At 46.5% G+C, this 13,016-nt stretch overlaps 1 protein-coding gene across 1 annotated transcript in view; it reads left to right on the top strand.

Moving 5' to 3' along the window:
- The window catches only part of GRK4 (G protein-coupled receptor kinase 4), a 73,463-nt gene that overhangs the window by 47,531 nt on the left and 12,916 nt on the right, over positions 1-13,016 (top strand). The window contains exon 10 of the mRNA XM_060106707.1: positions 7,385-7,422. Within this exon, the coding sequence (XP_059962690.1) occupies positions 7,385-7,422 (38 nt within the window). The remainder of the gene's footprint in view (positions 1-7,384; positions 7,423-13,016) is intronic.

The raw sequence follows: 13,016 nt of genomic DNA, 5'->3' as shown, positions 1-13,016 counted from the left end.
TGTTTTCAGTTTTGCCACTATGGAAAACAGTATGGAGGTTCCTTAAAAAATTAAAAATAGAACACCCATATGATCCAGAAATCCCACTCCTGGCTACATAGCTAAAAAAAAAAAAAAGTCAGACTCACAGAAATAGAGTGGAAAAGTGGTTGCCAGGGGCTAGAGGGTGGGAGAACTCAGGACTCCATCAGTTCTGTTCCGCTGGTCTGTGTCTGTGCTCTCGCCTGTACTACACTGTCTTGATTACTGCGCCTTGGTAGTCAGTTGTGAAATTGGGAGGTATGAAGTCTCTGAGTTTGTTCTTCTTTTTCAAGATATTTTGGCTATTCTGGGTCCTTTGCATTTCCATATAAATGTTAGGATCAGCTTGTCAGTTTCTGTAAAAAACAAGAAACATATGTATATAAATATCCATATATATGTATGTATATTTTACCTGCTAAGGATTGCATTGAATCTATAGATCAATTTGGGGATAATGGATATCTTAACCATATTGAATCTTCTGATCTATGAACACAGAATGTCTTTCCATTTATTTAGATGTTCTTTAATTTCTCTCAGCAATGTTTTGTAGTTTTCAGTGTATAAGTCTTGTCCTTTTTTTGTTAAATTTATTCTTAAGTGTCTGATTCTTTTTGTTAGTGTTTCAAATGCAATTGTTTTCTTAATTTCATTTTGGATTGTTTATTGCTAGTATGTAGAAATCACATCGATTTCTGGGTAATGATCTTGTGTCCTTGCTGAACTCTCATTAGCTTTAGGAGTTTACTGTGAATTCCTTAGGGTTTTCTACGTACAGAATCATGTCGTCTGTGAATAAAGACAGTAGAGCCCGTGTATGTTTGTTTTTCCTCCCCACTAGAATCCTGCTGCTTCTGTTGGTACTTCATGAGAGGGAAGTTTTGGATAGATGTACAAAAACTTGCATCAGTGCACCCTCATGAGTCTTCTGAAACAGACTGGAACAATCGATAGTTAAAAATCTGCCTGGTAAATGCTGTTTGTATTTATAGACAGTGAATATAAAGAAAGCAATTTGAGATTGGTGTCCCAGAGGCCAGCTCTCTCATCAGGTATCCTATGTCACTCTCAGAGGCAGAATCTGAGCTATAGTTCACAGAGCTTGTATACCACAGGGTCAAGCCAAAGACTGTCGTTCTTTTATAGTGAGGCACGTGGAGGCTGCGGTTTCTCGGGGATGTTCAGTAGATGAGAAGGCCTTCGGTCACTACTCACTTACTTAGGTTTGGTGTTGTTTTGTGTTTTCTCTTTGCATAGATTCTTTAGGTTACAAGTTCAGTTCTCAGATTGGGAGTTAAATTTTGTTACTTATCTCAACCATTAAATCAATTATTTTGCATTGTCTTGGTGGAGAATAAAATTTCTGATCCAGAACCTTATCAAGATGTTTCTCTGCAGTGACAGCTTTAGGGTCGCTCTTTTTCTGATAAACCCACTGTTCTGTGCCAGTCTCAGCCCATTGGTAACCAGTGTTGTGGCTGGACCCGCCCTGTGGTTCTTACTACGATTGCAGGACACCCTCAGCAGCAACCGTCAGGAGATGCTGAAAGAGATGAGGTTTATTACTCACAGGGCCTGGAAATTACAGCCAGGTGGGGCAGGGGAAGAAGCAAGAGCGCAGGCTTGGGAGTCTGCTTTTACTGGGGTCTAGAGTCGGGGCCTAGGGTTTCCAGGGCTCACCGTTTACTGGTGAATGTAAAACGTGAGAGCGAGAATTTAAAGCACAGGAAGAGAAAAGGCAAGGCACCCAAATAGTCATTTATGGAACTCAACCAAGGTCTCTCTAACAACAAAAAAAAGATGTCTCATTGGGGGTGTGGGCAGTGGCTGGCAGTGTGTTTGTCTCTAGCCAGTGGCTGGCAGTGTGTTTATTAGAGATAGCCCTCTTTCAAGTGGATGCCTCGGCAATCAAAGCTCAAGTCGGGCACTTGCTTTCCAAAAAGAGAAAATCCAGTCTGCAGGGCTCATACTACATCCACAAACTGGAAGTAGTTGTGGAATCCAGGAGAATCATTTATGGTTTAATGAAATTTTGGAAGATAATCTCCTTGTCCTAAAAGTGACTCTAGTGCGATGGTCTCTCTAGCATTCAGACCAGGTGTTTTTCTGGCACTAGACCTGACCACCACAGCATCTTTCAGGAGTTCTGGGTGCATTTGGATACTTTGCGCTGCTCACGGGAGTTGGGACTGAGCTGACAGGTGGCTTTCTGAAGGATCAGAAATGGCCTCTTTGGTGGATGGACCTAGAGTGTGTCATACAGAGTGAAGTAAGTCAGAAAGAGAAAGACAAATACTGTATGCTGACACATATATATGGAATTTAAGAAAAAAATGTCATCAAGAACATAGGGGTAAGACAGGAATAAAGACACAGACCTACTAGAGCATGGACTTGAGGATATGGGGAGGGGGAAGGGTAAGCTGTGACAAAGTGAAAGAGCGGCATGGACATATATACACTACCAAACGTAAGGTAGATAGCTAGTGGGAAGCAGCCGCATAGCACAGGGAGATCAGCTCGGTTCTTTGTGACCGCCTGGAGGGGTGGGATAGGGAGGGTGGGAGGGAGACGCAAAAGGGAGGGGATATGGGAACATATGTATATGTATAACTGATTTAATTTGTAAAATAAAATTTAAAAAAAACACACACACACACACACAAGGAAAGTTACAAATAGTATTAATAAGCAAAGATAGCACAAGAGAAGAATGCTATGGGGAGGCAAAGGAAAATAAGCTGACTTCTCATTAGAGGGATAGAAAAAGGTATCTGAGAAAATATAGTTTTTAAGAAGTACCTTGAAAAATATGATGGTAGTGACTATGGGAGGATAGGACAGTGGTTCAAGGGTCGAGTAAATTATGATTTAAAATAAAAGAGAAGAAAATTAAAAAAAAAAAAAAAAAAAGAAATGGCCTCTTTGTGTTCTGAGAGCGACATTACGTGGCCAGGTGGGTACGTGTGACTCAGAGCGATTAGGTTGGCTTCTGGGAAGAGTGCAGGGTTTGTTAAGATTTGTAATTATTTAAAACCGAAGCTCCACCTCCTGCTTTCTTAGAGGAGGAAGGACGCAGCCGTTGCTTTGGGAGGAGGTGTGTTCAGCCTAGGGTCCCTGGAGACGCACCTGGGGCTGGGTGCTCACACGTGGTGACGCAGCAGCGTCCGTGTCCGCCAGCAGGAGGGGTGACTCAGGCAGGGTGATTCCTGCAGCGTCAGAGCTCATCATGGCAAACACATTGAACTCTGGCTTTGTTTCCGTGTATCACTGTGCTTAGAGAAAACCACCCCCCTGATATGACTAGCCAAATATGCTGCTGGCTTTGGTCAAAATCGATACCAATTACATTCACTAGTAGAACACGTAACAGTTTCAGCGCACTTTGACGTGCACCGTCATCCCATCTTCCCAGCAGTCTTGTGAGGAAGGCATCACATCCATGAACCTTCCTGGTGAGTGATGGCTACCCGGTGAGGTCCTGTGTTCTGCCCTCTTTTCCGTAGTAGGAGGGGCAAGTGGAACCTCTTCTTCGTTGGATTGTTACATTTCTGAAGCGACTTGACTCTGACTCATCCTGTATTAAACAAGATTTGAATCATGACACTTCCACTCGTCTGGAATGCTGTAGTTGGAAATGATCAAGAGAAAATGCCATTAGAAATGACACTAAGGGAGGGGGACGTCTAGCTGTGCATTGGATGAATTGGGGATTGGAAAGCAGGTGAATCTTCCCCACTCTAAGGAGAAGGCAGCTCGTGTGCAGGTGAACAATGGGGGAGAGGGGAACAGTTCAGACCTGTAATTTTTTTCAGCTCTGAATTGGGGCATGCAGGCCTTTAGACACTACAGATTATTGCTGTCACATTAGATTTATCAGTAGCTGAAAGGTTCATTTATTCATTCCAGAAATATGTATTGAGTCCCAGGTTTATATGCTCCTGAGCTGTGTGCTTGAAGCACGTCCTGGGGACATCAGACTTTGAGGTCCTTGTCCTCAGGAAGCTTATAAGCTGAAGGGCTGTGTGTGTGTGAACACATAAGTGGAGGTATAATTACCATTTATGATAAGTGCTTCAAAGGATGATCTCTCTTGTTTTCTACCCTTTTTGAAACATGGATGTTTATAGTAAGAATGGCAGATTTTAATGTTTATAGGGACTGTTAATCTGTATATGACCCACATTCTTCCAGATTGGACATTTCTGCCTCTTGGTGATTGGCTCTCTAAAAGCAATAGTAGCTAAGAAGCCTGTTTCCTGGTGGCTCTCTTAGGTCAGTCGGCCTTCTGGACAGGGCCACTGACTGACCAGGACCTCAGAGTCTTGCCCTGAGGCAAGTGGGCCATCTCTGTCTTATCCAGACTCAGGTGTGAGCAGGTTGTCATCCTGTGACGTGCCTGGGCACCAACTCAAGATGGCTGTTTTCTCATCACACTCCCACCAGGAACATTGCTCCAGATGCCTTTGGATTGGAGCAGAGCCAATTTTTCAACATTGTGGTTGAACTATTTAGGCCGCACTAAAGTGCTAGTTAGGCCAGAGCTCTAGACACCTTCCCTGTGGCCGTGCTGTTCTCTCCACCTTATTGCCAGCAGGTCCTCCCCACATCTGCTCACGTCTCCCTCCAGGGAGGGGCTGGGTGACTGAGGCCATCGTGGGAGACAGAGGGTGCCAGGGAGGGCAGGCCCGCCCATGAGCCGTGGACCAGGCTGCGGCTCCAGCCTCAGTCTCCAGAAATCGTCTTCAACTTTGCCATTTCCTGATAACTCATGACCCAGTAGCAGGTCGGGAAATGGGATCCAGATGGGAAAGTACTTTTTTAACAAGAAGAGGAAGGGCACGAAGCCAGCAACCCGAGTTTCCAGGGAACCGGGACATGCAGGTAAAGGTGACTTTTCAACGGCCTGAGAGCACACCAGTTACACACCAGGCAGCAGGACAGCACCGGGGTTGGGGGATGGTGTAAAAAAGTCAGAAGACAACCTTATTTCCTTTCATCCTCAGCTTTGGTCAGACCCTCGCGTATGTGCTGAACTTTGTTTGTCTTCCTGGCTTAAGGTTATGATGAGAGCATCACTTTTCAATACAAAAGAAGCTGAAAAGTTCATCTGGTAAAACTCTTTCACTCAATGGCTGAGGAAACCAAGCCCCGGGGGTGAGTCACCTCAGCATGGTGAGGCATCCTCCCGCTGAGCGCCCTGGGCCCAAACTCAGAGAGGTGTGAACAGAACTGTGAGGCTGATGAAGAGCCTGCGGAAGTGGATTTTGAGGGAAGGTTCAGGAAAGGACAGATACCCAGTGTGTGGCGTGGGGCAGGGTGGGAGCACGGCGGCTTTGGGATTGGTCCCAGCTTGCCGTCTGGCATCCTGGTGACCCGCTGACTTAGCTACAGCCCAAGAGTGTCTGAACGTACTCCAGAGATTCTGGGACAGTCGCAGGAGTCGGTGCGTGTCAAATGCTTAAGCACATATCTTGGCATCCAGAGAGCATCCGGGAGGAGTTAGCCGACACCATTACTGCTACCACCGCGATTATCCTGTGCAGTACACACAGCACACCTCCTTTCAGAGCAGGTGACTGGCGCTTACCTGACAGCTGAGAGGGGCACTGGGCGGGGAGTTGTTTAGGTCGGGCTTCTCACGTTTCAACGAGCCAGCCCTGGGACCAGGAGAGGATGTGGCTCGGCAGGCAGTCAGTAGGTCTCGGGCGGGCCCTCGATTTGCTTCCAGCCACCTCCCGAGTGGTGCTGGCCCTCGCTCAGAGCATCGGGGCTTTAGGAGGTCTCGAGAGACATTTGAAGTAAGGTGGGTGGGCAGCTGTCCTGTTGATGTGGAGTGTGGCTGTGAATGTTCTATACAAGGAGGCTTACTTTGTTTTCAACTGCATTTACTTGGATTTTTAAAAAAATATTTATTTATCTATTTATTTATTTTTGGCTGTGTTGGGTCTTTGTTTCTGTGCGAGGGCTTTCTCTAGTTGCGGCGAGCGGGGGCCACTCTTCATCGCGGTGCGCGGGCCTCTCGCTGTCGCGACCTCTCTTGTTGCGGAGCACAGGCTCCAGATGCGCAGGCTCAGCAGTTGTGGCTCACGGACCTAGTTGCTCCGCGGCATGTGGGATCTTCCCAGACCAGGGCTCGAACACCGTGTCCCCTGCATTGGCAGGCAGACTCTCAACCACTGCGCCACCAGAGAAGCCCAGGAATTTTTAGATACAGAAAAGAATGAAAGAAAAAACAAGAGTGTGCACATGGCTGGGCAGTGCAAGCAGAAGGCACCCGTTCCCGCCCCTCTGCTCCCCAGGGAGGCCAGTGACGGTGGCAGGGGCATCTTTCCAGAGAATGTTTCTATGCAGCGACCCGTGCCCACATTCTTGATTCTCTGAGCTTCTGGGCAGGATAACTTCTCGTGTCTCTTCTGGGCTGTGGTTTCTGACCCCGGGAGGTGTTATAGTAACTACAGCCCCTGGGCGGGTGGGCTGGGAGCGCCCCCTTGAGACCAGCCTCCTCTGAGCTGCCACTCTCTTCTGCTGGCTCTGTCCCCTCTGTAGGTTCCAGTGATGCAGCCACAGATGGAGGGGTGATGCTCAGGAAGATGGATTCTTGTGACAGAGCCACACTTGAAATCAGATTTAAATATAAATCTTTGAAAACTAATTTTTTTCTCTCTAAGGGAAAAGACAAGTAGTTTGAGATATCACGCTTAAGATATTTTAGTCTTTGGTGAGACACACTTATTTGAAGTTTGTGGCATTGCTCTGCCTTCGCATGAACTGTGATCAACAGTCACTACTGTTGGTTATGTGCTTGCTGCCACGAGGCCTGGTCTTGCCCAAACCCTGCACAGCCCGGGGAAGTGGGCGGGTGCTGAGCACTGTGTCTTGCAGGTGAGGACACAGGCTTGGAGAGATTGAGGCCACAGAGCTGATAAGTGGCAGAGCCAGGATCTGAATCCATGCCTGTCTGACGCCCCCCAGACGGAATTCTTCTAGTGTGGGGAATTTTCAGTTGTTGACATTTTAAACAGTATATTAATGATGAGGGAAATGGAGCCGCTTTCCTTAGGGGCTGACCCCTCACCACTGGGCTGCGCGTTTCTCGGCCGGAACGTCTTCCGTTAAGTCTGCAGAACGGTGCGCTTTGTGCACGTTGCCTATAGGATCCTCCTCCTTCATGTGGCCGCTGGAGCCTTATGACGACACCAAGGGCTCATCACTGGACCCACAGAGGGGGTTCTGTTACCTGCCTTTCTTGCCGTGGCTCAGAGCACAGAGGTGTCTGTGGGCCTTTCCGCTGGTGCCAACGGATCCCAGCGTCAAATTCCGAACAACTGACTTTCTGTTGTTGTTTCTTCCCTTGCAGAGACTTAAAGCCTGAGAACGTTCTCCTTGATGATCATGGTGAGTGAGCGAGCCTTTCCCGTCAGCAGCACAGGCTTTGTTAACAGGGACTCGGGGACAGAAAGTTAGTGTGCAATTAGCCAGCTAGTGCAGAGGGGGAGCAGCAACAGGAGACGCCCTGCGGTGTGCGCTCTTTTAACGACAGAATGGAGGAACGTCCCTGGTGGTCCAGTGGTTAGGACTCCACGCTTCCACCGCAGGGGGCTTGGGTTCGATTTCTGGTTGGGGAACTAAGATCCCACAAGCCGTGCGGTGTGGCCAAAAAAAAAAATAGAATGAAGACGTCATCATTATTCCCCTGTATCTAGGCAAGAAGTAGAGATGGTTCTAATTTTCAGTTAAACTCAAAGGAGGAACATTTTCCCCTCTCTTATTTCTTGCTGTTCGCCCACCTCTTGCTCTATTCTCAGTGGTATGTCCATGCCCTCCTAAACCCTGGCTACTCTCGGGGGCCGCCTTCCCCGCAGAGCATGGGTCGGGGCAGGCGTGGGGCTGGGGGCCCTGTGATGGTGGACAGGGAGCGGCCCTCGGGGGCAGCCTGAGGATGGATGGCCCGCTGGCAGGTGCACTGCGGCCAGGTGTTGACCAGCGGCCCGGGGTGGCGTCGGGAGGTAGATTTCTTCAGGGGATTGTTGTGCTTGTCTCAGGACCCTCACGATCCAGTGGAGCATGAACCCAGGCCGGCGTGGCTCCTGCAGAGGAGGAGAGGGGCGGCGGTATTGAGGGCAAAGAATCCTGAAGGTGGCGTGGGGCGTGTTCAGTGCAAAGACTCCTCTGCTTCTTCTGCCACGTGCTTCCCACGTGCTGCCTGACACGTGTGCACAGAGCAGCCACCTGTGCGGAGGGAGTGGAGTCTCACTTCGTGGGAGATGATGCTGAGATTTGGAAGAGTGTTGCCCAAGGGCGTGTTCACAGCTTTGGGCTCGGAGCCCGTGGTTCATTCCTCGTGCTGTGCTGTGAACCAGAGCAGGGATTCATGCCCCATGTGGGGATGAGGAGTGTCTCCACGATATGTTGTTAACTGGGAAAGAGTGAGGTGAGAGCAGCGGGGAGTGTGCTTCCTCTCATGTAAAAAGGGGAAAATGATCTGGGATATTTGTATTTGCTCGTATATACATAAAGACACACAAAAAAGAGTCATTAGAAACTATGAAGAGGGATGTCCCTGGTGGCACAGTGCTTAGGAATCCGCCTGCCCATGCAGGGGACACGGGTTCAAGCCCTGGTCCAGGAAGATCCCACATGCTGCGGAGCAACTAAGCCTGTGCGCCACAACTACTGAGCCTGCGCTCTAGAGCCCGTGAGCCACAACTACTGAGCCCGTGTGCCACAACTACTAAAGCCCGTGCTCCGTAACAAGAGAAGCCACCACAATGAGAAGCCCGCGCACCTCAACAAAGAGTAGCCCCCGCTCACCACAACTAGAGAAAGACCACGCGCAGCAACGAAGACCCAACACAGCCAAAAATAAATACATAAAAAATAAATAAATTTATAAAAAATAAAAAGAAACTATTAAGAGTTAAAATAGCATAGGGGGAGCAGACTTTCCAGTCATACTGACACCTTTATATATGTTTTTAGTATACAATTCAATTTCTGCAAAAAAACAAAAAACAAAAAAACCCAAAACACCCACAACATGCTGGTATTTTGATTGGAACTGTGTTGAATCTATAGCAAACTTGTGCAGAATTGACATCTTAATATTGGATCATCCAATTTAGGAACATAGTCTACAGTTCTATATATTTGGGGCTCCTTCAGTTTCTCTCACTATTACTTTGTAGTAGTGTTCATTGTAGTACCATGTGAACATATCACTTATTAAAAATCTTTTTTTTTTAAGTGGACTCGAGGGAACTCCGTGCATATATTTGCAGATCTTTCTCTGCATGGCTCCCTCCTCTCCAGAACGTTTTCCCACAAACTTGAGCTGACCTTTCTCTCCCAGGTTCTAACTTCCATCTTCTCAGCTTAGCAAGGCCGTCTGCTCTGCTTGGGCCCCCCGTACTGTGCTGAGACCTGAGGGTTGCTCCCGGCTAGGGTGCCAAGAAGGTTGTAGGGCCCAGCCTGCTGTTTCTCTTCTCTCAGGACTCACGGTCCGCAGCTGCCCTGGACTCAGTGTGTTTAGTGCTTTTGTGTTATGTTTAAGAAATCTTGGCCTGAACCTCAAAATGTTCTATGTTTTATTCTAAAAACATTACTGTTGGGCTTCCCTGGTGGTGCAGTGGTTGAGAATCCGCCTGCCAATGCAGGGGACCCGTGTTTGAGCCCTGGTTGGGGAAGACTCTACATGCCACGGAGTAGCTAAGCCCATGCACCATGACGACTGAGCCTGTGCTCTAGAGCCCGTGAGCCACAACTGCTGAGCCTGCGTGCCACAACTACTGAAGCCCGCACGCCTAGAGCCCGTGCTCCGCAGCAAGAGAAGCCACCGCAATGCCGCAATGAAGAGTAGCCCCTGCTCTCCATGACTAGAGAAAACCTGCGTGCAGCAACGAAGACCCAACACAGCCAAAAATAAATAAAATTAATTAATTAAAAATAAATAAACAAATAAAAATATTACTGTTTTATCTTTCCCATTTACTTCTTTAGTCCCTCTGGAACTGATTTTTTTGCATGATATGAAGTAAAGGTTGACACATTTTTTTCAAATATATAACCAGTTGACTAACACCATTCATTGCAAAGATCATCTATTCCCCTTTTCTTTGGAGTGTCACATTTTACATAAATCTAGTGTCTCTATATGTGTGGATCTTTCTCTGGACTCTATAGTTTCCTTGATCATTTTATTCATCCTTGAACCAACACCATAGCCCTTAACGACTGAAGCTTTCTAGTGAGTCTTGATTTCTGTTAAAGTCCTCCAGCATCATTATTGTTCTCCAAGATTGCCTTAGCTATTCTTAGACTCCTTCATTTCCAGATGAATTTTTATAATCGGTCAATTTCTAGAGGGAAAAGCAACAACGTATTGGGATTTTGATTGAAATTGTATTGAATTATAGAATAATTTTCAGAGAACTAATTAATATTGAATCTTTGAATTTATGAACATAACATACAGTTCTACGCATTTGGGTCTCTTAAGTTCTCTCAATATCACTTTGTAGTTTCATTGTAAAGTTCTTACACATTTTTGTTATTTGATGTTTTTTAATGGTATTGCTCTTAAAACTTCATTTTCTATTTACCTGTTGCTGGTATTTCAAAATACAGTTTCCCCTAGGATTTACATTTTACATTAGTGTGTGATACATTGTTACAACTGATGAACCGATATTGGTACAGTATTATTAACTAAAGTCCATAGCACGTATGAGGGTTCATTCTGTGTTTTACACATTCTGTGGGTCTTGACAAATGTGAAATGATATATGTTCATTATTGTATCCTATGGAGTAGTTTCACTGCCCTAAAAATTCTCTGTGCTCCACCTGTTCATCCCTCCCCCACCCCCAACCCCTGGCAACCACTGATATTGTCACTGTCTCCAGAGGTGTGCCTTTTCCAGATGTCGTAGATTTGGAATCACACAGTCTGTAGCCTTTTCAGATTGGCTTCTGTCACTTAATAACATGCATTTAAGGTTCCTCCACGTCTTTTCACGCCTCGTTAGCTCATTTCTTTTTAGCTCCGAGTAATATTTCTCTGTCTGTATGGACCACGGTTTATGTCACCTACTAAAGGATATCTTGGTGGTTTCCAAGTTTCAGTAACTGTGAGTACAGCTGCTATAAATATTTGTGTAAAGTTTATGTGGACATAAGTTTTCAGCTCTTTTGAGTAAATACCAAGGAGTGGGATTGCTGAATCATATGATAAGAGTATGCTTAGTTTTGTGAGAAACCACCAACTGTCTTCCAATGTGGCTGCACCATTCGGCGTTCCCACCAGCAGTGATGAGGGTTCGCCAGTACGTGGCGCTGTCCGTGTTGTGGATTCTGGCTGTTCTGACAGGTGTGGAGTGGGATCTTGTTTAATTTGCGTTTCCCTGATGACGTGATGTGGAGCCTCTTTTCATATGCTTACTTGCCAGATGTTTATCTTGTTTGGTGATGTATCTGTTCAGGTCTTCTGTTCATTTTTAATTGGGTTGTTTGTTTTCTTATTGTTGAGTTTTAAGAGTTCTGTGTTTATTTTTGATACCAGTCCTTTCCTTTAACAAATATAAATGTTTTTAAGTTTAATGAGGTCCATCTTAACAATTTTTTCTTCCATGGTTTGTGCTTTTGGCTACAATTGCAATTGACTTTATATCCAGTGACCATGTTAAATCCACTGAATTCTAAAAGTTTGTAGACTCTTAGGATTTTCTGCAGACACCATCATGCCATCTGCACTTGGCCACTTTATGTCTGCCTTTCCAATTCTTCAGCCTTTTGTTTCTGTTTCTTGCCTCGTGACACCGGATGGGACCTTCAATACAATGTTGGATAGAAGTTGTAATAGCGGGAATTCTTTCCTTATTTCTGATCTCAGGGGTAGCCTTTCAGTGTATCACCATGAAGTGTGAAATCCGCTGTAGTATTTTCATAGAAATTCTCTTTCAGATTTAAGAATTTTCCTTTAAAAAAAAAAAAAGAATGGTGGCTGAATTTTGTCAGTGCTTTTTCTACCAAAATGACTGTATGTTGTACTTTTTTTCCTTTTAATATAGTTAATCCACCAGTTAATTTTCCAGTGTTAAACTAATCGTTCATTCCTGAAATAAATCCAGCTTGGGCACAGCATGCTTCTCTTCCCTGGATTGCTGGATTCTGAGGAGGCCCCTCACCTCCAGCACGGTCTCTCTGGCGCACTCCGCCCGAGCGTCAGAATCTGAGCTGGTGTCTCTGTCCCTACAACAGTCTCCAGGCGTTCAGAAGTCTCGATTCTCTCGGCATCCAGCTGCTCCCAGCCTCCGTAGGTGTCCAGGTGGAAGCGGCTGGAGAGCCTCTGTGTGTCCCCCATCCCCAGTCGGCAGCCTCTGGCTTGACCAGGCTTTGCAAATGCTTCTGAGGGAAACACCTGCTGCCCCAGCAGGGCGCCTTTGTGTGGATCTCCTGCTCAGACGTTTTGGTCCATCCAGGCTGGTCACGTGGCTCCTAGTTGTGGCCAGTAGCAGCGCAGGCCTGCCGTGGCCTTCTCCATCCTGCCCTGAGGCAGGCGCTCAGAATCATGTCTGTGGCAATTACTGTGTTACTTGTTCTTTATACACCAGGGACCTGGTCCCGTTCCAGTTAAGCATAGAAAGGAATGACAAAGCTTTGTTTTGCTTTTCTTGATTTCAGGAGACTTTTAATCATTTCTTGGTGTTTTCCTACTCTTTTCATTTTTAAAAATGTAATCCTAGCTGTACTTTAGTTTCTCTGACTTGAAAAAATGCAATTGATTTTAGGATGTTTACTATCTTAGAATTAAAATTTCGAAGAACTGGGCTTCCCTGGTGGCGCAATGGTTGAGAGTCCGCCTGCCGATGCAGGGGACACGGGTTCGTGCCCCGGTCCGGGAAGATCCCATGTGCCGCAGAGCGGCTGGGCCAGTGAGCCATGGCCGCTGGGCCTGCGCGTTCGGAGCCTGTGCTCGGCAAAGGGAGAGGCCAC

Source organism: Mesoplodon densirostris, chromosome 1 (assembly GCF_025265405.1).
Source record: "Mesoplodon densirostris isolate mMesDen1 chromosome 1, mMesDen1 primary haplotype, whole genome shotgun sequence".
Lineage (NCBI taxonomy): Eukaryota > Metazoa > Chordata > Mammalia > Artiodactyla > Ziphiidae > Mesoplodon > Mesoplodon densirostris.
This window is presented reverse-complemented; position numbering and strand designations above follow the sequence as displayed.